The 27,846-nt window shown below is 42.7% G+C and overlaps 1 protein-coding gene across 5 annotated transcripts in view; it reads right to left on the bottom strand.

The window, feature by feature from the left end:
• The window catches only part of LOC111872391 (Down syndrome cell adhesion molecule-like protein Dscam2), a 398,391-nt gene that overhangs the window by 287,532 nt on the left and 83,013 nt on the right, over positions 1-27,846 (bottom strand). For all 5 annotated transcript variants that reach the window (XM_033754685.1, XM_033754683.1, XM_033754684.1 and 2 more), the window contains exon 2: positions 15,864-15,963. In XM_033754685.1, coding sequence (XP_033610576.1) covers positions 15,864-15,903 — 40 coding nt within the window. In that variant the 5' untranslated portion in view covers positions 15,904-15,963. The remainder of the gene's footprint in view (positions 1-15,863; positions 15,964-27,846) is intronic.

Here is a 27,846-nt window from a genome sequence, read left to right as displayed (position 1 = left end):
CGCTCCTCTCCGCCCCCCCCCAACCCCCGCCCCCCTAATGCACTCGTCTGTGAGCTTCTCATGCGAGTGGGAACTCTGGGACCGTTTTCACATGGCTTATAGAATTCAGATAAATTTTATTTTGGGACCGATTGATTTGAGGACCTGTTGTAAAACTTATTTAAAATCGATACTCTATTGCGTATGTACATAATGTATGAAAATAAAACAGGTCACGTTTTGGTGAAGAGTGAAAAAAAAAAAACATTGTTTATCCCTGTTAGTCGTCTCACATGCATGAAACTTTTAAATTCTTATAACTTTACAATCTCTTCTACATCACTGGTGTATCCACACTACATGTTTCGACCATCACTGGTCATCTTCAGGTGCCTCTAAAATTGCAGATGAACTTCCTGTGCTTCCGTCCGTAAAAGGTGAAATGTAAAAGGTGAAGCTATCCCTGTAACCGGCCGAGGAGGCCCACAGGGTTGTGAGACGTCGAGGCTCTCACATTCTCTCTAGACACTCGGCTCAACGATGGTGAGAAGTTTGTCAACTTCACGCGCCGGCCGCCTTTTACGCCCAGGAAGATTCCTCGTACTCATTTCTGTTAGAGGCTGAGTCAAACCCAAGGACCATAGTGCGGCTGGAAGGATTAGATCGATCGAAAAAAAAAATACTTCGCCGGAACTAGAACCCGCGTACTTCCGGCTTATAACACAGTGTCTCAACCAACTACGCTACCGTCTGGAGTAGTTCATCTTCTGTTATAAACGTGTTACTAACTAACTAACTAACAAGTTATCCTTTCTTGAGCTTCCTTTGTTAATTTATTTATGTATTTATGATATTTTAATGAGGCTACCAGCAGCGTAAGCTGTACAGTGTTTGTCTTCGTCTAGTTGATGTGGAAAAAAGACAGAAATTTCTTGCCTTTAACAGCAATCTAAATCCGACTGCTCGCTCGTCCATAGCTGTGCAGCCTCCTCTTAGTCGCAGATGGCGATATATTATTAAAATGTACCAGAGATAATTTGCGCTGACTTGGAGTGGAACATGTTGGCTTGGGAAGTGGTTCAATGCCAGACTCTTGTGAACTCAATAACAAACCCAAAGGTTGCATAAAAATCCATATGTTCTCAGAATTCTTCTTCTTCTTCTATTCCTGTTGCTGCCACGTGGAGCATAGGGCATCCATGAAATGCTTTGTTTCACTTCAGTTTCTAGTGTTGTCCTGTATGTAGGTATCGGAATTGCGACGGGCTGATCCCCCGTCAAAGGAATCACACCGTCTGTGTAAACATGATTACCGAACTAAAGAAGAGACCGAGGCCCAATAAAATTCTGTAGAACTAGTGATGAATGGACCAATACAGAGAGCCGGTAGGATCCCTTAGACGCGGGATTTGTCAGTCGCAAGGCCGCTACCTAACACAAACACAAAATACATATAACAGACATATACCTATATGCCTTAAGTGGGATTCGAACCCACGATCCCAGTGTTGGATCGGGCGAAGATACTCATGCCTTAGATAGCGCGGCCACTGAGATTGGCCTTAAAAGAATTAAGAAATTATAAATATCCTAAGTAAAAATCGTTCAAAATTCAGCATGAGCTTCACGTGAAGAAGGAAACAAAATGTAACACCAAGCATAAGAGAACGTACTGTCCGTGTTCTTATGCCTGGCCGCTCTCAACAGAAGGCGCAGTGGTTTCGGTCGAGTTCACTGACTCAGAGAAGGAGTGTAGGGTGTTACAAGAGGGGCCTTAGTTAGAGTGCGTCAAGGGCCGCGCCAGCTCAAGCGGTTAGTCGCTGGCTTCCCACCGCGGTGGCCCGGGTTCGATCCCAGGTCTGGTCAAGTGGGATTTGTGGTGGACAAAGTGATGCTGCGGCAGATTTCTCCGAGTACTTCGGTTTTCCTTGCCAGTCTTCATTCCACCAATTGCTCCACAATCACTCTCACCTATCATCTGGGGCTGGTACAATAGGCCAGAAGTGGCCGCAGTACAAGGGACTTAGTCCCACCCCACTAAAAATAAAAAAAAATAGTCAGTCATCCTCTCTATCTCTCCCCCCTTCCCTCTTAAGGCGCGTCCACATTACTCGTGCTCGTGCTCGTGCTCGCCATGCTTGTGCTCGTAAATCTTCGTCCACACTACTCCAGTTGCTCGCCAGGCTTCGGCGCGTGAGGATCCGTATATTTATTCGTAGTGTGTATAGGCTGTAGTCGTATTTTAATTTATTGGCTATAGTTTTTAAATTACAAATTTTAAATTTGCTTGTCTCGTGACTTGTCATATCGTCCACATTACTCGCGGGCATAGCGCCACACGAGCACTGACCCGCTGCTTCTTGTCAAACTTCTTCTCAGGCGCAGACTAGGCTATATCAAATTTAATCTAAATACTTTGCGTAAAACGCCCAAAGTGATATTAGGGTAAATGTGAATTTAAAGGTAATTTTGAATAATAACCGGAAATTATGTATAATACGAAAAGCAATGATAAATATCGCGATAATAATCAATGTTACCGGTAATAATGAATAATGCATGAACGTAATAAGAACCTGTATTTCCCCTATTACACAATAACTAGCTCCGTATCACGGCACGGTGTGTGAGGTTGTAAAAGTGATGAATCACACGAAATATTTACATCATAAATCATAAAAAGCAACTTAATACATGTACTAACGTATGCTGCTGATTATGGATAACGTAATTATTATTAGCTACCGATAAAAATGATTATTGTCGTGATATTTATCACATTTAACGCTATATAATTATACTATAATTACCGGTAGGAGACGGGATAGCGCTGGAGGTATACCGACTGGCTACGGGCTAGACGTTTAAGGGCTCACTGTTCGACTCCCGATATGGTCAAGAATTTTCCCTGTTCCAGGTCGTCCAGATCGGCCCTGGGGCCCTCCTAGCAATGAGTAACGGCGGAATTTTCTGCTGGGGTAAAGCGGTCAAGACGTGAAGCTGACCACTCACTTCCAAACGAGGGCCGAATTCCAGATAACGTGGGTTTATATATCCACCCTACCATACGTCTTCATGGTGTAGTGCTTAATTAGTTAAGCACAGGGACAATTTTACCTTCTTACCTTTACATCCACTCCTACATTCGACTGCCTGGCGTAGCGCTTATTAATTAAGCACAAGGACAGGTTTCACTTTTAATTTTTACTTTATAATGAATAACGAATAATATCAAGAGAATCCGGAAGAAAATGATATTTGCCTGATTAGAAGAACTACTTCAGAATTCTTCTTCAGAGACGGCACGCGGTAGCGTAGTTGGTTGAGGCACTATGCTACAAGCCGGAAGGTCGCAGGTTAGAATCTCGATAAGGTTCATTTTTTCAATTGACCTCATCCTTCCAGCCGCACTATGGCTCTGGGGTCGACTCACCCTCTAACAGAAATGAGTACCAGGAATCTTCCTGGGGCGTAAAGGTCGGACGGCGCTTAAGGCTGACAACCTTACCGCCATCTGTGAGCCGATTGTCTAGAAAATGTGGGAGCCTCGACGCCTCACAATCCTATGGGCCTACACGGCCAGATTCAGGGATAGTTTTACCCTAACTTCAGTTCTCGAACGCAAGTTATTTTAAAATATTGTGAATAAATTCACACAGCAATAGGGCTGTGACATTTGCGTCATATTTTCTACAGGGGTAAATTCGGAAGCGTCCCACAGGACTCGTACATATTCAACGAACTACTGAATGGGTAGGACACGTCCAGGATCTGAAAAAAAAAATGGAAGCCGTCAAAAACGATCAGTATTACCGTCTCCACTTGGAAGTTTCCATCCCTTCATAACTCTGCCGCTGTAGGATACTGTGTCACCTTCTTTATGATCGGTCTGTACTACTGTTGCATGTATCTGTGTATGACGCTCCCTCTCTACTGATGGGGTAGGAAAGGGGAAGTCCCTCACCTGGACTCATAATTTACAGCCCAAACTCTTTTTCATCTTGTAGGAAGTACGGACCGTGGCTGGCTTATGGGATCATGTGTTCTATGAGATATTGGAAACTCGGTCGTAGAAGTTTCCAGTGTCAGACAAATATAAGAAAACAGTAAAGTCACTAAAGACAAATAGTCTGAGACTATTAAAAGTGTAACTACATTTTCTATACATATGCCTACATTTTGTATAAAACGGGGGATTATAAAATTGTTCGTATTACAATCTGTTAAAATAATACATACATTCACACGACTCTCAGCGATATACAATGGCAAAGGAAAGCAAAATGACGTCCAAGCATTTGTGTACCAAAAGTAATATTGTAAAGGGCAAAATTGCAGATCTGCACATTGCTGCAGGTCCCTATCAGACTGTACGGTGACAGCAGGAACCTAAATAGCTTTACAGCCTCTCTACACCTACAGTAAGCTATAAAATGTTCCTGTACATTCATGAAAAGTGCAGTTCTGCACACTGTTCCAGATCCCTGTCAGGCTGTACGGTGACATGAGGAACCTAAATAGCTTTACAGCCTCTCTACACCTACAGTAAGCTATAAAATGTTCCTGTACATTCATGAAAAGTGCAGTTCTGCACACTGTTCCAGATCCCTGTCAGGCTGTACGGTGACATGAGGAACCTAAATAGCTTTACAGCCTCTCTACACCTACAGTAAGCTATAAAATGTTCCTGTACATTCATGAAAAGTGCAGTTCTGCACACTGTTCCAGATCCCTGTCAGGCTGTACGGTGACATGAGGAACCTAAATAGCTTTACAGCCTCTCTACACCTACAGTAAGCTATAAAATGTTCCTGTACATTCATGAAAAGTGCAGTTCTGCACACTGTTCCAGATCCCTGTCAGGCTGTACGGTGACATGAGGAACCTAAATAGCTTTACAGCCTCTCTACACCTACAGTAAGCTATAAAATGTTCCTGTACAGTCACGAAAAGTGCAGTTCTGCACAGTTGCAGGTCCCTGTCAGGCTGTACGGTGGCAGCAGGAACCTACATAGCTTTACAGCCTCTGTACACCTACAGTAAGCCATAAGACATGAAATATATCGCCGACTGCAGCTGCATAGGAACAAGCCTGTCACAGAAACAAGAGCATGGACTACTCTTGACCCCAGCTACTCAGTGTTCCTTCGTTTAAGGAGACTGGAGGTTTGTTATGTCAGAATTTATCATTTCTCTTTCAACTCTTTCAAATGTGTTTCCATATTACAGATCCTTTTCCTTTAATTCGGAGTTTGCAGAGAGGTGTCTTCCTTTCAAGACTGCCGAACACAACTTTAGTATATATTTCCGTCTACCTTTGAGAGTAGATCTCACACTGAATTTACCTGAGAACAGAGTACCGATGAGAATATTTGAACCGATGATGGATGAAAAGTTAGTAGACGGGAAAAAATTGCGTAATGAGGAGAATGATTTATATTCTTCGCCAAAAATAATCAGAATGATCAAATCAAAGCGTATGAAATTGGCAGGTCATATAGCACGAAGATGTAGAATTTTGGTTGCAAAACCGGAAGGAAGGAGAACACTAGGAAGGCCTAGACGTAGGTTGGAGGATAATATTAAAATGGATCTTGGAGAAGTAGGTTGAAGAGTTGGAAACTGAAATCTAGCTGATGATAGGGACTAGTGGAGGGCTCTTGCGGATACGGTAACGAGCCTTAGAATTCCATAACATTTTTGTGACATTCTTGAGAATTTAAGCGACTGGCGGCTCCACGGCATTAGTTAGTTAGCTCCCATGTAACTTTTAGAGCGTACTGCCTTATGAAAATGGAATGTAATGAGATGACGAAGTACTAAATATGTGGTTAGGGCTGACGATAGGCAATGCATCATTTTAACTTGACAAGTGAAAATGCCAGGGTTATTTATTTAATATAAACACATCTGCTAGCGGCGTGTATGTGGAGATAAACTTTTAGACATCAAAAGTACTGCGTAAACTCCCAAGTCATCTGTTAATTCTTTAAACGAAAATGACTGGTGCTTTTTGTGGATTACAATGCTGTCAGTAAGTAATCGTCGAATGGTACGACGATAGATGAATTATGGATTTAAAAGGATTTGGCTGAGAAACGGTCGTGGCCTATTCGACATATCACGGAATTTTCTTAGGACTGAGTAAAATCAATATAAACCTCAGGATATCAGGGGTCCCGTCCCAGATTCGAACGGAACATCTCCCGAACACAAGTCTAGATCATAAATGCTAGAACAGTCCCTTTGATATTTCCGTATAATTTTGTTGAGTTATTTCACACAACACCAATTTCATGGATTAGGAAAGTGTGGAATTTACCCTATGAACTTCTAGCGGTTGTTTTTAGGCATCATAGCCGCAATTGTGACCCATCAACGTTAGCTACGCCCTGTGAAACTCACTCTCGAAGGCATTGTGGCGTCGGAAATTGGTAAATCTGGACTTTCATATAGACACAAAAGTCGAACGGAGGGAGGTCCAGGGTAGTAGGGGGCCAAAGAATGTACCCTGCTCATCCTAATTTAGCCTTTGCATTTGAGATGCCATTCCAATCTTTCAATCCTAAACCCCGTCTTGTAAGTCACCGCCCAAAACGTGACAATAGCATATAAAAGAGACGGTTAAATTTTGACTATTTGTGAGTGCTGTTATTGGGATACAGTTATGAACGCCGGACTCGAGGCTTCATTCGGTAATGTGTAAGACCTGTACAGGAATACATGAAAGAGTAAGGGAAGTTAAAATGGTACAAAAGTTTACGTAACAAAAGACGATAATTCCCGTTGAACTCATAACAAATGCTAGGCATGTTTTTCTTAAAATATATCACGTGTAAGGAAGAAATGTGTACTTTAAACGTGTAGTAAATATGTTTACAATTTCTTATCCAGATTCCGCCTGACTTGGCATGAATTCTGTGACTTGAACATCCATCTTATCACAAGCATACAGCGACTTGTCAAGTTCAGGATAGAGCCTACTGAACCTTGGATACAGTAACTCAATTATCGCATGGACAGACTGGCACAGGCAAGATTTTTCTCTTCTCTACGACTTACAGACGGGTTCTGGGGTCCAACCAGCCTCCTATCCAATGGTTACCGGGAACACTTTCCCCGGGGCTTGAAGCTGACCACTCATCTCCAATTAGTACCGAGGCCAAGAATACGCAAATCTATACATGCGCTCCCCCATACGTCTTCATGGAGTAGTGTTTAATTAGTTAAGTACAGGGACAACTTTACCTTTCTGCATTTACGATATATCATATTGAACTATAGAGACAATACATCTCACCCGTAAGCTTACTGCCAAATAACGGCATACGGAAATGTTTATTATCATAATTTCATAATCATATCACATATTTCTAATCCCATCTAGAAACCTAAAATTAAAAACTATACAAAAATTACATACAAAAATATAAAAAGAATTCCTGAAAGGAAGATACTACTTGAGACGCATAATGCAGAGATGGGAGGGTAATATTAAAAAGGGATCTTAACGAAAAATTCTGAGCATGTAGACTGGATTCATCTGCTTAAGGATTTTCCCTGTGATGTATGCAGCTTGCCCGTCCTATCTCATAAATTTTAATTTCATTATCCTAAAAAATATCTCGCGAGAATTAAAAATTATTAAGAGTTCTATTTTCTTTTATATGTAGTCCGCTGGAGGTAAACTGACGTTTCGGAAGAAAATGTTACTTTCATCTTCAGGGCTGAAGTGTAAGCCAAGCGAGCAACGCTTTTTGCCTCTTTCACGTTACATTCTTGCTTGGCTTACTTTTCAACCGTGAAGATGGAGATGATATGTTCCACCGAAACGTCGGTTGGCTTCCGATGGACTCTACGGGGTTATATCCCAGATTCTTTATAGCGACCATTTAGAAAAATTCAAATCCTACAGAAATTATGAAGCTCCTAATTATGCAATTTTCTATATCTTTCTTTAACATCCTCATATTTTTCCTGGACTTCCTCAATAGTTAGTTCAATTAAGATCTGAGACAAAGTTTGACATCCACACAAGATATGTAACACTAGAATGAAAACTGCATAATGAGGAGCTTCATAACTTGTACTCTTCTCCAAGTATAATTAGAATGATCAAGTCAAGGAGGATGAGGTGGGCAAGGCATGTAGCACGAATGGGGGAGAAGAGGAATGCATATAGGATATTGGTGGGAAAGCCAGAAGGAAAGAGAAGACTGGGAAGACCAAGGCGTAGATTGGTAGACAATATTAAAATGGATATTAGAGAGATAGGATGGGATGTTATGGATTGGTTTGATCTGGCTCAGGATAGGGACCAGTGGAAGGCTCTTGTGAACACGGTAATGAAACTTCGGGTTCCATAAAATGCTGGGAAATTCTTGAGTAGCTGCAGAATTGGCGGTTCCTCCAGAAGGGCTCAGCTCCATGAGTAAGTAAGTACACGTAAGTAAAAAAATCATTTCTCCTTTGCCCGGAAACGTATTATCCACCACTGCTCGCTCTCCTCCTCCTCTAAAATTACATGACACAACGTATTTAATAGAGTAACACACATCACAGACATTCATATGTAGGGCTGTGTCCTGCTTTCACCCCTTCAAAACAAGGACTTGATACAGTTGTTAGAGGGGTGCGTTTACCACACCATGATTCACACACACACACACGCAACCACCGCCACTGTCCCCCCCACACCAACGTACAGCATTACTCAAATTCCACTACGATCATTCGGCGTTGTTGTGCAAATTCCAGGGCAATGGACTGTGTAATTGTTCAGTATAAAGGGCCCTGGGTTGGAAGGGGTAGGGGAGGAGTCAGGGACACGCAATATGTAAATGGTAATTATTAGCTCGGAGTGGCACTACTGTTAGGTATATCTGCAGATACATTATGCTATACTGGGCTATGTCGATTATTTTTCTTTACTTGTGTGTGTGTGTGTGTGTGTGTGTTGGCCATACAGGTCTGCATGCCTCTCTTTGTGAATAGCTGGAATGAAAATTTATCTTCCCATCAAGACAATCAGTCATATTTCATTCTTTAAAAACACATAAAAAACAGTACTACAGTCGTAATATTATATTGTGGAGTGAAGGAGCCGTTGCTATGCAATGACACTGCATGATAGGCGGATATACTAGACCCATTTCTGGGCAACGACTCGGTAAACACGTTCCCGTTGCTAGGCAGCAGATTCCTAACAATGTAACAGCTGGACTACAAGAATGGAAAAGGCGTGTTTCTGGTCCGTGCTGAGATGTTATGAGCAAGGGACAGAGTCATATCTCAGTTTTGGGATATTCGCCGCGCAGAAGCTGAAGAATCTCCACTGTTAGAAGATGTTACCAGGAAACGTCTAGGGAAGACGTTACAGGCTGGAGGAGACTTAATGTTTATATCAGTGATTGTTAAATTTTTCACATTAGCGATGCCTCTGAATTACTTTTACTTAGGAGTCGTGTGTATATGTGTGTAGTAAATTTATTCACCAATCCAAACCCCAACTGAAGTCACACATACACGTGACAGTATTTATTCTGTAAAAAAGTGTGTATACTGTGTCTGAAGTAACTTTAAGCTTGCATCACCATGAGACAGCGGCGTATCTATTACTTCATAATTAAAATGAATTGTCGCATTTTCAACTTACAACAAGAACCAAAATTGTCCATAGTGGGCACCTTGTTAAACACATAGGAGTTTTTGTTCCATAAGGTTGCAAATTGAAGGCATGACGTTCTCTTCGAAATGTTTTAGACCGACAACAGTATGTGGTAGGGTAGTTGGTTGAGGCACTATGCTACAAGCCGGAAGCTCTTGGGTTCGATTCCAGATGAGGTCACTGGATTTTTCAGTTGGCCTAATCCTTCCAGCCGCATTATGGCCTTGGGGTCGACTCAGTCTTGAACAGAAATGAATACTAGGAATCTTCCTGAGGGGGTAAAGGACGCCCGGCCCGTCAGGCCGACCTCACCGCTATCTGTGAGTTGATTATCTAGAAAATGTGGGAGCCTCGACGTCTCATAATCCTATGGGCCTCCACAGCCTCTTACAGGGATAGATATACACACCACTCAGAACTACAAATAACTATAACACTACTGTTGATTTCCACACTAAAATCAATCCACTCCAAGTCTTCTCAGTCTGTTTATACCAGTCATTGCTTGGTAACACCACTCACCAATTGTTATTCCCCTGAAATATTTTCACTAGACGTTTCCTGGTAACCAATCTTAACAATGGAGATTCTTCAGCTTCCGTGGTCACGCCGTTGCCCACTAGTTAACACTCCACATCTGAACTCTTATCAACTATCACTTGAACTATAGCGCCGTCTCTTCTTAGGCTTGCACAGCTCGACTCAGCTGCCAACTCTCAACTGAACTCACTCACCAGCCAACTACTTCATTTTATTTCACTTAACTGAACTGTAGCGCCAATTTGTCTTCAAAATAACTCATCGACACAGGCAACGCAGAAAACATATTCCCTATATTGTTGTAGAAGCGTGTCAACCGCTCTGTTTCATAGCAATTGTCGCGGCGCGGACAACATAGAAAACACTATTATTATATTATTGCGCGCATGTTGCGGGCGTTACCTAGCAAGGGCCGCTGTTTACAGAGTGACTTATTAGCAATGGGTTTATATGCCACAATATTTATAAACCAGCAAACGACGATAAGTCGTACAGACAGAGAGTTCGTATTGGTTTTTACCATGCAGAAAATGTATTCTATACAACGTCGGATTTTAAATCCCTTTCATTGTCAAAAACTTTTATAACACTCTATATTTTCCCATCAAATATGATGGTGTAGTTTAATGAATGTATGAGAGCAGAGTGTTAGCTCAGTTGACGGGAGTGGGTGAAACATGCAAGCGTGGGCATTTCCACTCCGGTTATCATATTCACTGCGTGTAGACTGCATATTCAGGCCGGCATTACACAAGAGGCGATATACAGCAAGTGACAATGCGGGAAAAAGAAATATACCCAGAAAAAATATATAAGTTATTTTAATGAATAAAATATAAATAAAAAAGGAATAAAACTACACTGAAATTTCTGCCAATCATTTCCACTAATTTAATTTCTGTCCTATAACTACTTCGACAAGGACACTGAAGGGAACATAAGGGAATTTCAGATAAACGTACTGACACGAATACGGCAGTATCCATGTTTTGGTCGTTACGTACAAAGCGTATGATTTCTTTCCAGTTAAGATCCTCATAGCAACGTCTGTCTCCAGATGTCAGCATGGTGTACAAGACGACATAGCGCCGCATTTCAGAACATTTTGTACCAGTTTGGTAGGTACTGACGTTTCGACAGCAGAGGTTGTAAAGGTTTTCCTTCTCTGGGATACAACACCGTATAGTCCGTTTAAGGTCAACTGACGTTTCGGAATAAACATGTCGCTGCCAGGATCGAAGAATAAAAAGATAAAGCTATCGCTGTAACAAGCCGTGAAGGCCCACAGGGTTGTGAGACGTCGAGGTTCCCACATTTTCTCTAGATAATCGGTTCACTGACGGCGGTGAGATTGTCAGCCTTACGCGCCGGCTGCCCTTTACCTCCAGGAAGATTCCTGGTACTTATTCCTGATAGAGGATGAATCGACCCCAGGACCACAGTACGGCTCAAAGGATCCATCTCATCGGGACTCGAACCCGCGACCTTCAGGTTTGTATCATAGTGTCTCAATCAACTACGCTACCGTGTGCCCCCAGATCGAAGAATAAGCAAAAGAAATAAACCAGGGTAAAGGAGGTAGCAGCCAGAGTCTGTTTTCTTGCTCGGCTATTCTAAGTCTCTTAATATGGTGTCGACATATTCCTCCGAAAAGTCGGGTGGACTTTCAAAGAACTACAAGGCCCTATATCCCAGAAATTAGAATTCGTTTATCAGTTAATTTCTAGGAGTTAATACATTTCTGCATGCTGGAGTATTGTGCATTATTTGATATAGGAATAAACTTCTTGGTCAGTCCCCTTTATAAATTCATCAGCTTGAAAATTAATCTCTGTTTTATTCTGAATGACTTACAATATTTCAATCAGCCCCCCCCCCCCCACACCCTGTGGGAGTAGTGCTCTGACAACCACACTTCGAATACCAGTCCCGGGGAAGGGTCGGTGTTCCTATGCCAGAACACGTGATGATTCTAATCTACGTACAAATTGAATTTATGCTAATTTGCTTCGCGCGACGGGTTACACAGCTATTATTATATACGTCAGGCCCCCTGTCATCACACACAACCCGCGGTACACAAAATACTGATAAACTAGAGATGATAACCCGCTTCATGACGTGCGGCATATGCGCACCGGACTCCCCGGCCACATTTCTGAAGAATGCCTCACGTGCATTTGCAGACAGGAAACGTTTCTCGCAGGCTGACATTGGTTTCCCACTAAAATGGTACTGGAATTATTTCCGATACGAAACGCAACGAGATAATCTGTGTAAGTCTTCCTTGACGTAAGGCCACGTCCGTGGGTGAACGCTAAAATGATGGACACGAAGTGAAGTTATGCTTCGGTCCCTTGGATTAATGTTTCGCTTCTTAATTCCGTTCATTTCCTGTCACANCCCTCTCTGCTCTAACGGTATCCTCTTCAGTCTGCTTTACCGTGTCTCACGGTGTTGTCGCTTGCAGATTTACCTATACTTTTTCTTCAACCCTGAAGATGGGGGCGATACGTTCCTCCGAAACGTCGGTTAACACCACATATACACGGCGCCAAATCCCAGAAGACTGCTTTCTTCAGACATAAAGTTGTTTGGAGCCGGGATAGCGACTAGTTACGAGCTAGACGACAGAGAGGTCCGAGTTACAGCCCCGGCAGGGTCAAGAATTTTCTCATTTCCACGTCGTCCAGACCGGCTCTGGAGTTCACACAGCCTCCTATCCAATGGGAGTTCTTTCAGCGGGAGTAAAGCAGCCAGGCCGTGGACCTTACCACTCACCTCCAACAAGTGCCTTCATGGAGTAGTGCTTAATTAGTTAAGAACAGCAACAATTTTACCTGTACTTCTACATCGAAAACAAAATAAAAATAAGACAATGGTGGAAACGCCCTTTCATTTCTGAAATACGTGTTACTGCATGAAATATTTCTTCCCATATCACGCATAGCCGTTCACAGTGGTCGCCCGCTAGAACATTTGGTTCGAATCTAACTAGAAGCATGGATGTCTGTGTTCGTTTATTCCGTGTTTGTGTTGTCCTGATTAGGTAAGGCCTCGCGACGTTCTGATCTGCCCAACAAAGGTCTGTAGATCCATAGAGAGAGACAAATATCATGCATAATTAGAAAGTATCCTGGACAATTCTTCATATCCCACTAAACGTCCATCACTTCGCTTATTAATAATTCACCTTCTTAGCGGCCTCCGTAGTCTAGGGGTAACGTTCCCACCTCATGTCCCAAGGGGACCTCTGAGCCAAATTCAGGACACTTCCCGCCCAACAGTAGTCTCTAACGCCTCTGGTAGATGGGGGAAGCATCGAGATACCGCTGAGCCAGTAGAGGCCGAACTCGCTGGCTGAGTCGGGACTGATGGCACGGACCAGTACCGGTAGGGAATAGAGACTGGTAGAATATCACAGGGGGACGCACAATGGACCAATATTTGGTCTAAGTGCATGGGGAAACCCACCCTCTCCAATAACAATAACAACAACAATTCACCTTCTTTAGATTTTTTCAAATAACAATAAACTGTCTAGGTGGTCTACAGATCTGAAAACTGAAAAGTGATCTACGCATGGGGAAGGCTGATGTCACGCTAGTGTGGGGGGGGGGAAGAGAAAAGCAATTGAATTGGACCGCGATGTAATGGGATATAGGAGACCTTGAACAAGCAAGACGGTTTCTGAATGACAAAAAAAAAATGGCTGATAATCTAGGGGTCCCACTCCGCAGATCAAGGAACACTAAACTTTATACAGACGTATATAACCCACTTGAGTCGGTGGGACGGAAAGGGTAACAATTAACTGGAAGCAGAGCTTCAGAGGGGGAAACTTTTTTCTTACTGCGTTTTTTGTCAGAAAATTTATTCCTTCCAGAAACTTAAGCACATATAAGGCTAACATCAAGAGAAAATTAATTTCCAATATTTTTTTAGGGTAGTGGGGAATGAAAATGGAAAAACTGTTATCTCCTGTCGCTCAGTTCAAAACTTTTGTGGTTTTTTTGAGTAAATTATCAGGTTAATTTTACAAAAACAGAAACAAAGTGTACTTTGTTATACACATTCGGAAACAGAGGGAAAAAGAAGAGCAAATTATAAGTTAAAAATTTCATTTTCTGCGAAAAATCTATTCAAATATATTTAAACTATTTACAAATATATTTTCTTAATAATCAAAATAATAAAGGATCAAAGATATAAGGATAAACCTGAAACGTAGAATAAACTCAAAATAAATCTTCGAGAAATAAAAAAAAAATCTTCCCATTCTGATCTATGTATTTTTCTTGCATGAGAGCATCTCATCGTTAAAGCTTTGAGAATCCGGCAGAATGCATTCTATTAGTATCTGGATATTGCGCTCCCCCCCTTTTTATATCTCTCCGTCGTAGGCTTTCGTCAATAGCAAATTTATATTTTCTCGATTAACTTTTAGTAATCTGAAGTAATCTGCCATCAAGCCATGTATGAAACCCGAAGCCGTTAGGTCCAACTCTTGGCTAACTTACTCCATGGAGCTGAACCCTTCTTGAGAAGCCGCCAATTGTGTACCTACTGTAGAACTTTCCAACAATTTTTGCAACCCGAAGGTTCATTGCCGTGTTCACAAGAGCCCTCCACTTGTCCCTATCCTGAGCCAGATCAATCCAGTCCATATCACCCCATCTAATTTCCCGAAGTTCCAAATTTTATATTATCAACCCAGCTTATTCTAGGTTTTCACATTGGTCTCGTTCCTTTTAACTTTCCCACCTAAATCCTACATACATTCCTCTTAGTCCCCAGTCGTGCTGCATGCCCTACCAATCTCATCCTCCTTGATTTGATCATTCTGATTATACTTGGCGAAATCATAACACCCATTATTAAAAAAATATAAAATACATATCTCAAGAAGACTTCTAAACAAATATTTCGTAATAAAAACGGCTTCATCTGACAACAACTAACGTGGAGAACAATATAAAAGCTAAGAGAAGACAACTAGAGCTCAAAACCATAAATATGAATTGGCTAATCGACAAAAAATCACAGCTATCTCTTGAAAACAAAATAATCCTATACAAAACGACAATCAAACCAGTTTGGACCTACGGGATAGAATTATGGGGATGCAGGGAACCTTCCGATACAAATATTCTCCAAACGTTCCAATCCAAAACACTAAGAGAACTAGTTAATGCTCCCTGGTACGTACCAAACGCTACCTTACACAATGATCTAAGCATAGCATATGTAACAGAAGTCATCAGAGCCCACGCGAAGAAACACAAAAACCGGACCACTCAAAACAACAACCAACCAATAAGAAACCTCTTAAACCAACCAGCAATAGAAAGAAGACTAAATAGAATGTGGCCAGAGGATCTCATTAGATAAGCACCAGAGAATCATTGGAGGATGCTTCAATATTACACACACCCATCCCTTTTACTAATTACTCTATTTATGTATATTGAGTAGACTGTAAAATAAAATAAACAAAAATAAAAAATAAAAAATCTGACGACAGAGATACCACTGTTATTAAATCCAAGTACGGAGAAAATCAGTGCTACATAAGACCAGCCTGTGTATTGCTCTATCACTGCAGTCTTCCAATAATCTCACGCAGCATCATTATGATTTCGTTTTGCGGGCACGTGTAGATATTAATTTCACTTACCAATTGCTAGAAGCAGATATATCCAGAAATTCTCCATCATTCCAAATGGCGCCCAGTATAATGAGCACAGCACAAGTTTAAAACTGCATCTTCCGGAAACCTGGAAAGAGGAAACAATGAAGATTCGTAAACTGAAGACTGCCCAGTCTCTGTTCTAATAATCTTACTCTCCTGAAACTGGCTCTGCCTGATTCTATGATATTGCCGAAACCGATATTGCCGAAACCAGAGCAAGCCATTCTGTCTCTTAAAGCAGGAAAGGGAAAAACAAATTCCTATATGCCTCCGTAATATCTGAGGTTTCCACGGCGGTGACTATGAAGCATGCCGTCTTCTGGGATGTGGTGCCCTGTATATTTTGTGTGAATTGACGTTTCGGAGGAACGTATCGCCTACATCTTCAGGGTAGAAAAATCCATCTCCGACTGGTGGTTTAGTCTGTAGCCACCTGCTCAAGCTGATTCCCCGCTCGCAGATTTTTATACCCTGAAGATAGAGGCGATATTTTATTCCGAAACGTCGGTTCACACATGATCTTCTTCTACAACTCCGAACGAGAACTAACAAAATGAGATCTGCTTCCTTTCATAACAAATAAACAACAAGTGTACGAGTTACAGTTTTGTGTCGCTTTCATGATCAGGGATAGGGGAAGTGGCCCCAGGACCTCCAAAAAAACAGAAATAGAGTCCACAGGTTTTACTGAGACATCTGTTTCTCTAAAATCAAGAACAGTTAATTTTTTAGTTATTTTAAAAAAATGAGAACATAGAAAATATTGCAATAACCTGAATTTGTTGTTACTGATAGGAATTACATATTTTGACCCAGGGCCCCCTCCCCAAAGAAACAGTAAATCCGGTCATGCAAGCCCACCCGATTTTGTCAAAAGTAACGCATTCCTTTCATGTTAATGAAAAGTTGAAAATTTGATATGCTGTATATTAAACACTATCATTCGCTGTTATGATAGGCAGTGTTTGCGTAAGCATAAGTGCAACACAAAGTGACCAGAAATTCGATGGTCCCCTCATACTACAGTTAAAAAGAAAATTCTCAAAACTTTCACAAAATAACAAAAAATTTCAAGACAATGTGAAGAAACCGTCACTGGTATCCTAATGCTTTGAAGATTTTATTTTATAATCCTCGTAGCAGGCTGTGGAGGCCCATAGGGTTGTGAGACGTCGAGGCTCCCACATTTTCTAGATAATCGCTCACAAATAGCGGTGGGGTTGTCAGCCTTAATCACCGGGCGACCTTTACCCCCCAGGAAGATTCCCGGTACTCATTTCTGTTAGAGGCTGAGTCGACCCCAGGGCCATAATGCGGCTGGAAGGATTAGGTCAATTGAAAAATCTAATGACCTCATCGGGAATAGAAACCGCGACCTTTCGGTTTGTAGCATAGTGCCTTAACCAACTATGCTACCGCGTGCTCCTTATATGAGTTTAACCTATTTAAATTTTTGCATAATATGTTCACAATGGTCACAATATGGGCAAAAAGAAGCAGAAATCATTTTTCAAAAGAAATTTAGAGTAGAAAGTAAAACTATCACTTTGCTTCAGTAATTAAGCACTACGCAATAAAGAGGTAAGGGGCAGTGGAGTCGTAGTTCCATCAAACTTAACTTTGACAGAAGATGGAGGCGAGTGTTCAGTTACAAGGTTCTGTCCCTTTACCCTAAGGGAAAACCCCCCGGTACCCATTATCCAGACCCAATAAACGGTATGGGCGCTATGCAGAAAAGAAAAACCCATTTGTCCTGACAGGAATCGAACTCGATTACTCAGTCATTAATCCTATAGCCTAGTCGCTGCACTGCCTGAGCTACCACGTCTCATCCCCCATAAAGGGTAGTTAAAATCAGCCGCTCGTAAAATCATTCCGCACATGGCGATACTTTGGCTCGTGTGCGCTGTATCTTCAGCTCCCTGTACAGAACAGAAACTAAGCTGACCCATGTTAAGGTCATACACCCGCTCGGCAGCCAATGCCCCATCATACAAGCTCCTGGGTTTCAGCCGCCAAGATCGGCAATAAAATACGCAAGGGAAACAAAATGGCCCAATAAAAGCCCCCAAAACACCAAAAGCTTTCTACTTTTTCTAAAAGAAGGCTTTTAATGCCGCGCTCTTTAGGACCTATAACAAGTTTATTCGTAAGAAAAGAAAAAAGAAAGGGTCATTTCCTGCCTGCAACTACCATTACTTGCACAACCCCCAAAATGTTCAACCGGGATAGCTCAGTCGGTATAGCGACTGGTTACGGGCTCCACGACCGAGGTGTCGGAGTTCGAGTCCGGGTAGGGCCAAGAATTTTTTGTCCACGTTGTCCAGACCGGCTCTGGGGCCCACCAAGCCTAATATCCAATGGGTAGCGGGGGCTCTTTCACCGGGGTTAAAGCGGCCTGGGCGTGAAGCTGACAACTCACATCCAGTTAGTGCCGCGGTCAAGAAAACGTGGATCTATAAATCCACTTCCCCATACGCCTTCATGGCGTAGCGTTTAACTACGTAAGCACAGGGACAACTTTACTTTATCCCCGAAAAGTTCGAATCTTCTTTTGTATCTGTTTGCAAGAAGTGCGAATTGTATTTATTCTCGATTGATTTAACGATGCTTCCAACTACTAAAGTTACACAGAGTAACAAGGCAGTACAAACTCCGTGGCACCTGCTCTGCTGGTTCGCTGGCGGATTTCTTCTTGTCTTCTACCCTGAAGATGGAAGGCGATGTTCCTCCGAAACGTCAGTTAACACGATTTCTACACGGCGCCACATCCCTGAAGACGACTTTCTTCATACTCATCTCCGTGAAAACTTCAAATCTTACTTACATCCGTGGTTTTAGACTGCAAGCGAACTATACCGACCGAGCGACCGCCGCTTTTCGGCGAAGTTACTGCCAACTCTAGCGGATAGAGGGTGTCGCGTGGTCAGCGCAACTGATCCCCATGGCGTTAATTTCGGTTTTCTAGACCGGAGCCGCTGTTCCCTTGAAATAATTCATCAATTATCCTCACGAGGCTGAGTCGACCCGTTTCCAGACCAACTACTTCTCAGAAAATCTGGTAGCGCTGGGAATAGAACCCGAGACCTCTGGATCTGTAGCCAGGAACTCTGACCACTAGGCCAAAGAGGCGGTCAATTAATAAACAATGAGTGGATACGTTGTAGATGGTAGAGGCCATAGCCTGATTTCAGGTGTTACCGTGGTATTTGAGAGGAGGAACTGAGTTAGCACCAAAATCGAATTATTATGTTGCTTTTGTTTTTAAGGGTAAAGGTACAGTTATCCCTGTGCTTAACTAGGTAAACACTAGTCCATGAAAGCGTATGGAGGAGTGGATGTATAGATCCACATTTTCTTGACCTCAGCACTAGCAGGAAATGGCCGCTGTCTTTATGTTGTGTTTGTCCATAATGTGATTACCATTATCCACACTGTGCTGTGACTCGACACATAAATAATAAAGACTTGAACTGAATTATTGCTGTTATTTTTGAGCCTGAAAGTACTGAAAATGGCAGATAATTTATTAAGTGCCGAAGCCCTAGCTGGACTATTTTCACCCAATTCTTTCTCAGTTCCACAAAGAACAGTGACTATAGATTATTCGCTCTTTGTACAGAACAGAAAATGGGAAAGAGAGGCAAAGCGTTACATATGTTAGACATTCAGACAGACCTGTGACTATATATACTTTGTATCTTCTGCAAATGAAGTATTATGAATGAAGAATCTCAGAAAGGAACAAATATTTCTCTCTGACTGAACAGCCAATAGCAGCACAGCACGCAGTTCAGCAACTGGATCCAGTTATTGCTTTCAAGAGGGTCTTAAATTAATTTTTAAAAGGTTTGAATAGAATCTATAGTCAAGAGGAATAATGTCATTCAGTTCAAGGAAAGAGAAAAGAAGCATAAAAGGAGAAACTGTAAGAGACCGCATAAAGAAGAGAATGAAAGATGTGAAGAGAGACAAATGTCTCCCAAATGACACAACTTTTTTAAAGGAGTTAAAACAGGAGTCCGGATGGAAATGGATGGATCTGTGTAAAGAGGATAAAAGGCGAAACTGAGTGAATTTTTCTTCTTTAACCACTTTGCATTTTCTTTCCCTTCCTTTCAGCGTATTTCCTTTACTTCGGTCTGGATTTCAAGATGTCTCGTATAACACGAATTGTGAAGAAAGCAGTCTTCTGGGATTTGGCACCGTGTATATGTGGTGTTAACCGACGTTTCGGAGTAACGTATCGCCTCCATCTTCAGGGTAGAAGAAAAAATATAAGAAATCTGCAAGCGAAGAGACCGTGAGAACCGGTAAAAGCAGACACCAGTCAGTCGACGTCTCACAACCTTATGTGCCTTCACGGCCTGTTACAGGGATTGCTTTACTTTTACTTTTCCTCTTCAAATATTTATTTCTGCTTAGAGAAACGTCGCTGGAACAACACAAATAATAATAATAATAATAATAATAATAATAAAGCTATCCGTGTAACAGGCTGTGGAGGCCCATAGGGTTGTGAGACGCCGAGGCTCCAACATTTTCTCTAGACAACTGCCTNTTAACCGACGTTTCGGAGTAACGTATCGCCTCCATCTTCAGGGTAGAAGAAAAAATATAAGAAATCTGCAAGCGAAGAGACCGTGAGAACCGGTAAAAGCAGACACCAGTCAGTCGACGTCTCACAACCTTATGTGCCTTCACGGCCTGTTACAGGGATTGCTTTACTTTTACTTTTCCTCTTCAAATATTTATTTCTGCTTAGAGAAACGTCGCTGGAACAACACAAATAATAATAATAATAATAATAATAATAATAATAAAGCTATCCGTGTAACAGGCTGTGGAGGCCCATAGGGTTGTGAGACGCCGAGGCTCCAACATTTTCTCTAGACAACTGCCTCACAGATGACGGTGAGGCTGTCAGCCTTACGCGCCGGCCGCCCTTTACTCCCCAGGAAAATTCACAGTATTCATTTCTGTTAGAGGCTCAGTCGACCCCAGGGCCATATTGCGGCTGAAATAATTAGGTAAATTGAAAACATCCACCTAATCGGGACTCGAACCTGCGACCTTCCGGTTTGTAGCGTAATGCCTCAACCAAGTACGATACCGAGTGCCCCCTATTAATAATAATGATGATGATGTCCTACGCAGCTTTCTCCATGGAAATTTAGCAGGGTACTAAATGGGAGGGGAAATACGTGGCCGTGTTATTGACTACGCCGTTGGCGGTCACCGAAAAAGCTTTGCAATAAACAAAAGAATCACGGGCTAATGGTAACTTAAGCTGCAGTTGCCATGGTTACTCTATAAGTTCACACGTATATGATGGAGCAGCTCGCTATTATTAGCTACTGTGGGGGTTAGTTACCGAACGGCTTGGCTGTAAGCAAAATAAAAGTGTAATAAAACAACAGTGCTACCTAAAAGGAAGAGAGAAGAAGTGAAATACCGGAAAAAATGGAGGTAAGTCTGCAATGTGACACCTAACGACGGCGTCCATGACCACACGAGGTCGCCGAGAGCAATCAGGCATGATTCCCATAACTTAGTGTTGTATCAGGCCGCGCCATAGCTCAAGCGGTTAGTCGCTGGCTTCCCACCGCGGCAACCCGCGTTCGATCCCGGGTCAGGTCAAGTGGCATTTGTGGTGGACAAAGTGGCGCTGGGGCAGGTTTTCTCCGAGTACTTCGGTTTCCCCTGCCAATCTTCATTCCACCAATTGCTCCACAATCACCCTCACCTATCATCTGGGGCTGGTACTATAGGCCAGAGGTGACCGCAGTACAAGGGACTTAGTCCCACCCCACTAGCTACGGTTCTGAAGAGAAGAAGTGCAACTGTACGTGTGCAGACACAAGAACACGGATTGAGGGTGTTTGAGGTGAGTGGCCAGCTTCAAGTCTCTGTCCGTATCCCTACTCGTGTAACTATAGAAGGGGTTAGGATTTGGCCACTTATATATACCACCCCACTCGAAACTACAAGTAATTACAGCGCAACTTCTAATTTCCACAATTCACAAATTACCACAGTACCTGCTAAGCCTTTTTCCAGGCTTCTGTGTCTTCACTAACCGTTACCTGACAATGACTTCTAACAATGGAGAATCTTCATCTTCCAGCGATCTGGTGCTTCCTTTGCCGATTCCAGTATGAAACTGCTTCCCATCTGACTGGATTGTCGAAGAGTCAGAGTCAGAGGCAGAGTTACTTTACGACTGGCGCCAAGCCCCTTAAGGATCACGGCTAGTTTTTTTTTTCAATTGTATACTAGCGGTCATAGTCCTTATGTAACATGCAAGATGTGTCTGTCGTTTACAATTGCTGCTGGTCTTCGCCAGCACATTCATTCCAGGTCCCTTTCCAGCATGAATCATGCTCACATTGTACTGTGTCAGCTTCGAGACTCCCAAACCTGGCGACCAGGTCCCCGTATTTATATCCCCCACGAATAGGGTGACCCGGTTATACGCCCAGGCAATGGGCTCCCTTTTCGTCGGCTTTCAGGACTCGCTGGGCTACGGTGGAGGTATTCGAACCCGCCTCCACACCCTGCAGAGCCAGTCTGCTATCGCTTGACGCATAAATTCAAGGCGGAAAGAACACAACAGTGGCTCCAGTTTATGCTTTCGTATTCATTACCGCGCAGGCGTGAACTGATCGAGTCTAGTTTCATGACTGGATCGCGTATAACTGTCTTCCTTGTAACCACTTCACACGGACCGAAGATAAAACATCTTTTCTAACAATTTACTGTTGTCATTGACGGTTGTCTAGCGAAATCTCGAATACTGTTGACATGTGTGAACGTGTTTACGGAGCCGTTGCCTAGAAACTGCTCTGGTATATTTACCCATCTCGCCGTCACTGAACACCAACAGCTTACACGCGCTAAAATACTATATCTGGCTGGTTATCCCTACATCTTGTGTCCTCCACCTGACATTCCCTACAGCAATCACCAACCCCCCCACCCCCACAGAAAATAAATTGTGTATATCGTTCTTGGAATTGAACAGAATCACAATTGAATTCGCACAAGGAGTGCTATCCGGAAAGAGGGTCGGAACACAATACACTACGTTCCAGACCCCCAGAGACATCTGCCGTGCACTTATATACACTACAACACAGGCTCAGGGGTGTTGTGGTGCCAGATGCGATCATAACAGCAATTCTGCCAATAGAGGCAGTCACAGAATGAGATGTTACGGGATGTAACACAGTAAAGTCTGGCAAATGTCGACTGACGTTTCGCAAGAACTTGCAACCTCTATCTTCAGGACTAAATACTAAACCAAACAAGAATCTGACGCCTTGATCTTCAAACCCTGATGATTTATGATCAACAACACTTTCGGTAGCTAGACAACGCTGAATGGACTGATGACAGGTGAATGATGATATGGACAGGGTTCTGAAGTAAGCGGCTCCGGATAAGTTAGAGGTACTATCCTAACATCTGCTGGAGGAAGTCAGGGAAACCATTTAAAACATAAGACAGAATCGTATGATATTAATGTCCAGATTCGAACAGAGTACTTCCGAATACGAGTCAAAAGCTTGCGAAAACTTTACAGCTTGAGCGAACCTGTTCGGTGTCACCTGTTGGAAAATCTAGTCGTTCGTTTTGTACTCGTATGTCAGTCTTCAGACGAACAAGAAAATGAAGAAAAACAATTAGTTTGATTTAAAAACTGATGGTCACGGTAGCCGAGCGGTCTAAGGCATGCACTGTCTTCGATCGTTCGAAATCCGGGCTCGTGGGTTCGAATCCCACTCAAGGCATGGATGTTTGGTGTATGTGTTCATTCTGTGTTTGTGTTGTCCTGTGTTTAGGTAGAGGCCTTGGGTCAAGCTGATCACCCGTTCAAGGAGTCCTTCCGTCTGTGAAAATGATTACGGAACTGAGAAATCAGCCCTATGCTCCGAAGTGGGAGCGAGAGGAACACAAAAATAAAATTTAAAAACTGATGACTGAATTGTAACATTAGAGGTTATCACTGCGGTGACCTTGAAGAAAGCAGTCTTCTGGGATGTGGCACCGTGTAGATGTGGTGTTAACCGACGTTTCTCCGAAAGACTACTTTCTTGATGACTATCATTTGTTACGATTTTCGGTTCTCATAGCGATGGTCATGAAGAGTTCTATTATCTGGGATAAATCGTTGTGTAGTCCGTTGGAAGTCAGCCGACGTTTCGGAGAAGAATATTGCCTTCAATTTCAGGATCCATGAATAAGCCAAGTAGGAAAACAGCTTGAAACAGTAGCAAACAAAGCTCTTAAGTAGATTCAAAAAGGGTTCTGACGATGGTGTATAACACTCAGAATTACTAGGTTCTTAGACATTTTATAGAAAAAAGAAGACATAACGTTTCGGAAACTTGATCTGTTTCGGTTGTCAGATGAAAGGAGGAAGACACTGACTCACCTGAAGACGGAAACAGATCCGCTTTCCGAAACGTTGTGTCTTATAGTTTCTAGAATAATGGACGATGGAAAAGTCCAAAAACCCAGTAATTCTATGCAAAACTTATTTCACTCCCACTACAACTCTGAAAATGGGGGCGATATATTCTTCCGAAACGTCGATTGACATTTAACAGACTATGTGGTGTTATAATTACTCAGCTAATTAATTTGTGTACACATTGATTACTCACTGTGTCCATAATCAGTGGACTATCTTACGAGGAGAGTAACACAAACTCCTCCCTTCCTCCTGCGGTTTACCCTGAGCAATGCTGAAGTCCATTAATTAAATGGAAGGGGTAAGAATATTGACGTCTTCTTTCTGTTTCCTCCTCTCCACCCTTTTTGTGTTGTGTTTCTGACAAGTAGCGGCGTAGAAATAAAAAGACAAGACGTATAAACGAAGAAAAAGTAAAACACCCAAAGGGAAAAGAAGAATTCCGCCATCAAAGCAAGTGAGAATAGAATAACAAAGTAGAGGCTGAAGTGCGAAAAAGAATCATAAAAAGGGAAATGAAATTTCCCTCTTTGGGACTATAATACAAATAACCCTGGTGTAGCTATAATTAATCCTCTGACAGTGCTGCAAACTTAGTCGCTAAATTCCCACCCGTTTACCTCTTTCACTTACTTTAAGCACACGGCTGCTTCTCTTCATGCCCTCTAAGACATCTCTGTCGCTACTTCATATTTTTTTATTGCTAGTGGGGTGGGACTAAGTCCCTTGCACTGCGGCCACTTCTGGCCTATTGTACCAGCCCCAGATGATAGGTGAGGGTGATTGCAGAACAATTGGTGGAAAGAAAATTGGTAGGGGAAACCGAAGTACTCGGAGAAAACCTGCCACAGCGCCACTTTGTGCACCACAAATCCCACTGGACCAGACCCGGGATCGAACTCGGGCCGCCGCGGTGGGAAGCCAGCGACTAACCGCTTGAGACGCTACTTCATAACTTGAATAGGCAAACCTCGCCAAAGAAGCACCCTCTGTGTTAAACGAAAACCCCGCATGTCGCTACGACAAATGATCCCTTATAGGGACATGAACCCTCCTTGAAAAGCCAACAGTTCATGAATCACTCATGTAATCCGTAAGGTAGGCCGCACACCGGCATGTGTCAAGACATGTAACAGTCAAGACACGATGTCTGCGACATGACGCAAAGAAAGGAGCACAGTTGAAACGAATGACATTATGAAACCCGACGCACACCGGTCTGAGTCATGATGCTGACGAATCACGAACGAAGCAAGACTGCGTCTTTTGTCTCACGTCTTGATGCTTGTCTTGACGCAGTTGGTGTGTGGCCGCCCTAACATTTTATGGAAATCAAAGTTTCATTGCGGTGTTCGCAAGAGCTTGCCACTGGTTCCTATCCTGTGCCAGACAAATCTGCCTATTCCCCCACACTATTTGCCTAATAACTATTTTAATAGTATCCTCCCGCCTATGATACTAAGGTATGTTCACGCCGGAAGAGAGGATAATTTGGGTAATGTTGTCTACCATTCAGTTCAGAACCTTTTCCTTCCCGTCCACAAATTAAGTCTGATGGGTATGAAACTTGGTCTCTGACACTGCAGACAGATCATAGACTTAAGGAACTTGAAATCAGGGTGCTGAGGAGAATATCTGAACCATGACGAAATGAAGAAATGGGAGGTTATAGAAAACTGCGTAATGAGGAATTTCATAATTTGTGGAAATTTTTTTCCAAATGTAATTATAATGATATACTCGTAGTCAAGGAAGATGAAATGGGCAAGGAATGTAGCATGCATGAGAAGGAGAATGCGTATATTGGTGGCAAAAAACAGAAGGAGAGAGGCTACTAGGAAGAAACAGATTTTCAATAAAATTCAAACAGCTTATCTCATAATTCAGCATAACTTACTAGATTTTGAGAGCACCGTCAAGAGAAGAATATCTGTTGTGTGTGTAAAAAATGACGTAGCTCGTAAACCTGTCATACACTAATGCAATAGGCATTACAGTTCACTATTCCGTGTGGAGGCGAGGCGGAGTGCCTCCACCGTAGCCCTGCGAGCCCTAGGAGGCGATGAACACGGGCAGGTTTTAGTTCCAACTCGCTGGTTGTTGCGTTTGTGACACGAAGACGGACAGGTTTTAATAACACCTCGCTGGTTGCTGCGTTTGTGACAAGAACACGGACAGATATACTTTGATCCTAATTGGATGTAGCGTTTGTGACACGAATCTCGAATCTGAGACAGTAAAATATAGTCGCGAGACTCGAACACAAGAATGACTGCGCTGGCGAGAGCCAGCAGAAGTTTTAAACGATATGGGGAGCACCCCACATCAACAAACCCACAACTGTCTGACAGCAATAAAGATTTGGTCTTAAGCCCCATATGGATAGACTGGCCGACTGACCGTCGGTCGTAATACAAGACTCAGACTCAGTGAGTTCAGTTGTGAATAGTATTATCCCGCAGGCAAAGGCGTGAGAGCAGAAGCTGAAGAATCTTTATTACTGAAAGCTCTTACCAAGCAACGAACAGGAAAGGCTATAAAAGACTGAAACTTAGCGTGTGTTGGAGTGATTTATAAACTGTGTAGATCAGCGATAGCGCTGTAATTGCTTGTAGTTCCGAGTGGTGTGCATAAGGTACCAATAAATCCATTCACAAAACCAAACCCCAGTCATATTCTTTTTTCTTAAGGCTTCCTGCAGAATGGACCGCCTCTGTGGTCTAGTGGTCAGAGTTCCTGGCTACAGATCCACATTTACTGAGAAGTAGTGGGTCTGGAAAGGGGGCCACTCAGCCTCGTGAGGATAACTGAGGAGGTATTTCAAGGAAATGGCGGCTCCGGTCTAGAGAACCGAGGTTAACGGCCGTGGGGAACCGTTGCGCAGACCACGTGTTGTGGACTACAGGCCACGGAGTTTTTTTTTGGGGGGGGGGGCTGCACAATGTGCGACGTATCGCGTTTCGTAGAGTGGATGGACTTTGATTTCCTGAACAAGAACAATGAAAATGATCCCACTGTGAGGATATGGACACAGAACAAATACAGATGAATAAAACACGCCTTTATACAGACATCTCCAGCAATACATTTATCATTTCTCGGCCTTCATTTGTCCCTGTTATCCGAAGAGTATCTGTGTTTTGTTGCTATATCCAGAGAGAACTTAATGAGCCCAGGGCGTGGAAGGTCATGTGGGTGGGGTGCCGCTGAAATTGGATCGATAATGTGTAGTTAATTGCCGCTCACTTTATTATCAGACTTCTAAATTAATTAGCTGTGTGGCTTCTATTAAAGCCTTAAAAGAAATTAAAACAAATGAAACTCGCACCCGGCGGTGTTGTTATAACAGAATGTTTGTGTGTTGTCCTGTGCTCAAATAATTAAGAACTAAATCACGAAGACGTATGGGGAAGTGGATGTATGGATCCATCTGTACTTAGGTATTTTTGTGGGTCATTTTACAGGTCTATCAAAAGCGAAAGACTATATAGC

Source organism: Cryptotermes secundus, unplaced genomic scaffold, assembly GCF_002891405.2.
Source record: "Cryptotermes secundus unplaced genomic scaffold, Csec_1.0 scaffold247, whole genome shotgun sequence".
Taxonomy (NCBI): domain Eukaryota; kingdom Metazoa; phylum Arthropoda; class Insecta; order Blattodea; family Kalotermitidae; genus Cryptotermes; species Cryptotermes secundus.
The sequence above is the reverse complement of the archived record's forward strand: the minus strand, read 5'-3'. Positions and strand labels throughout refer to the sequence as shown.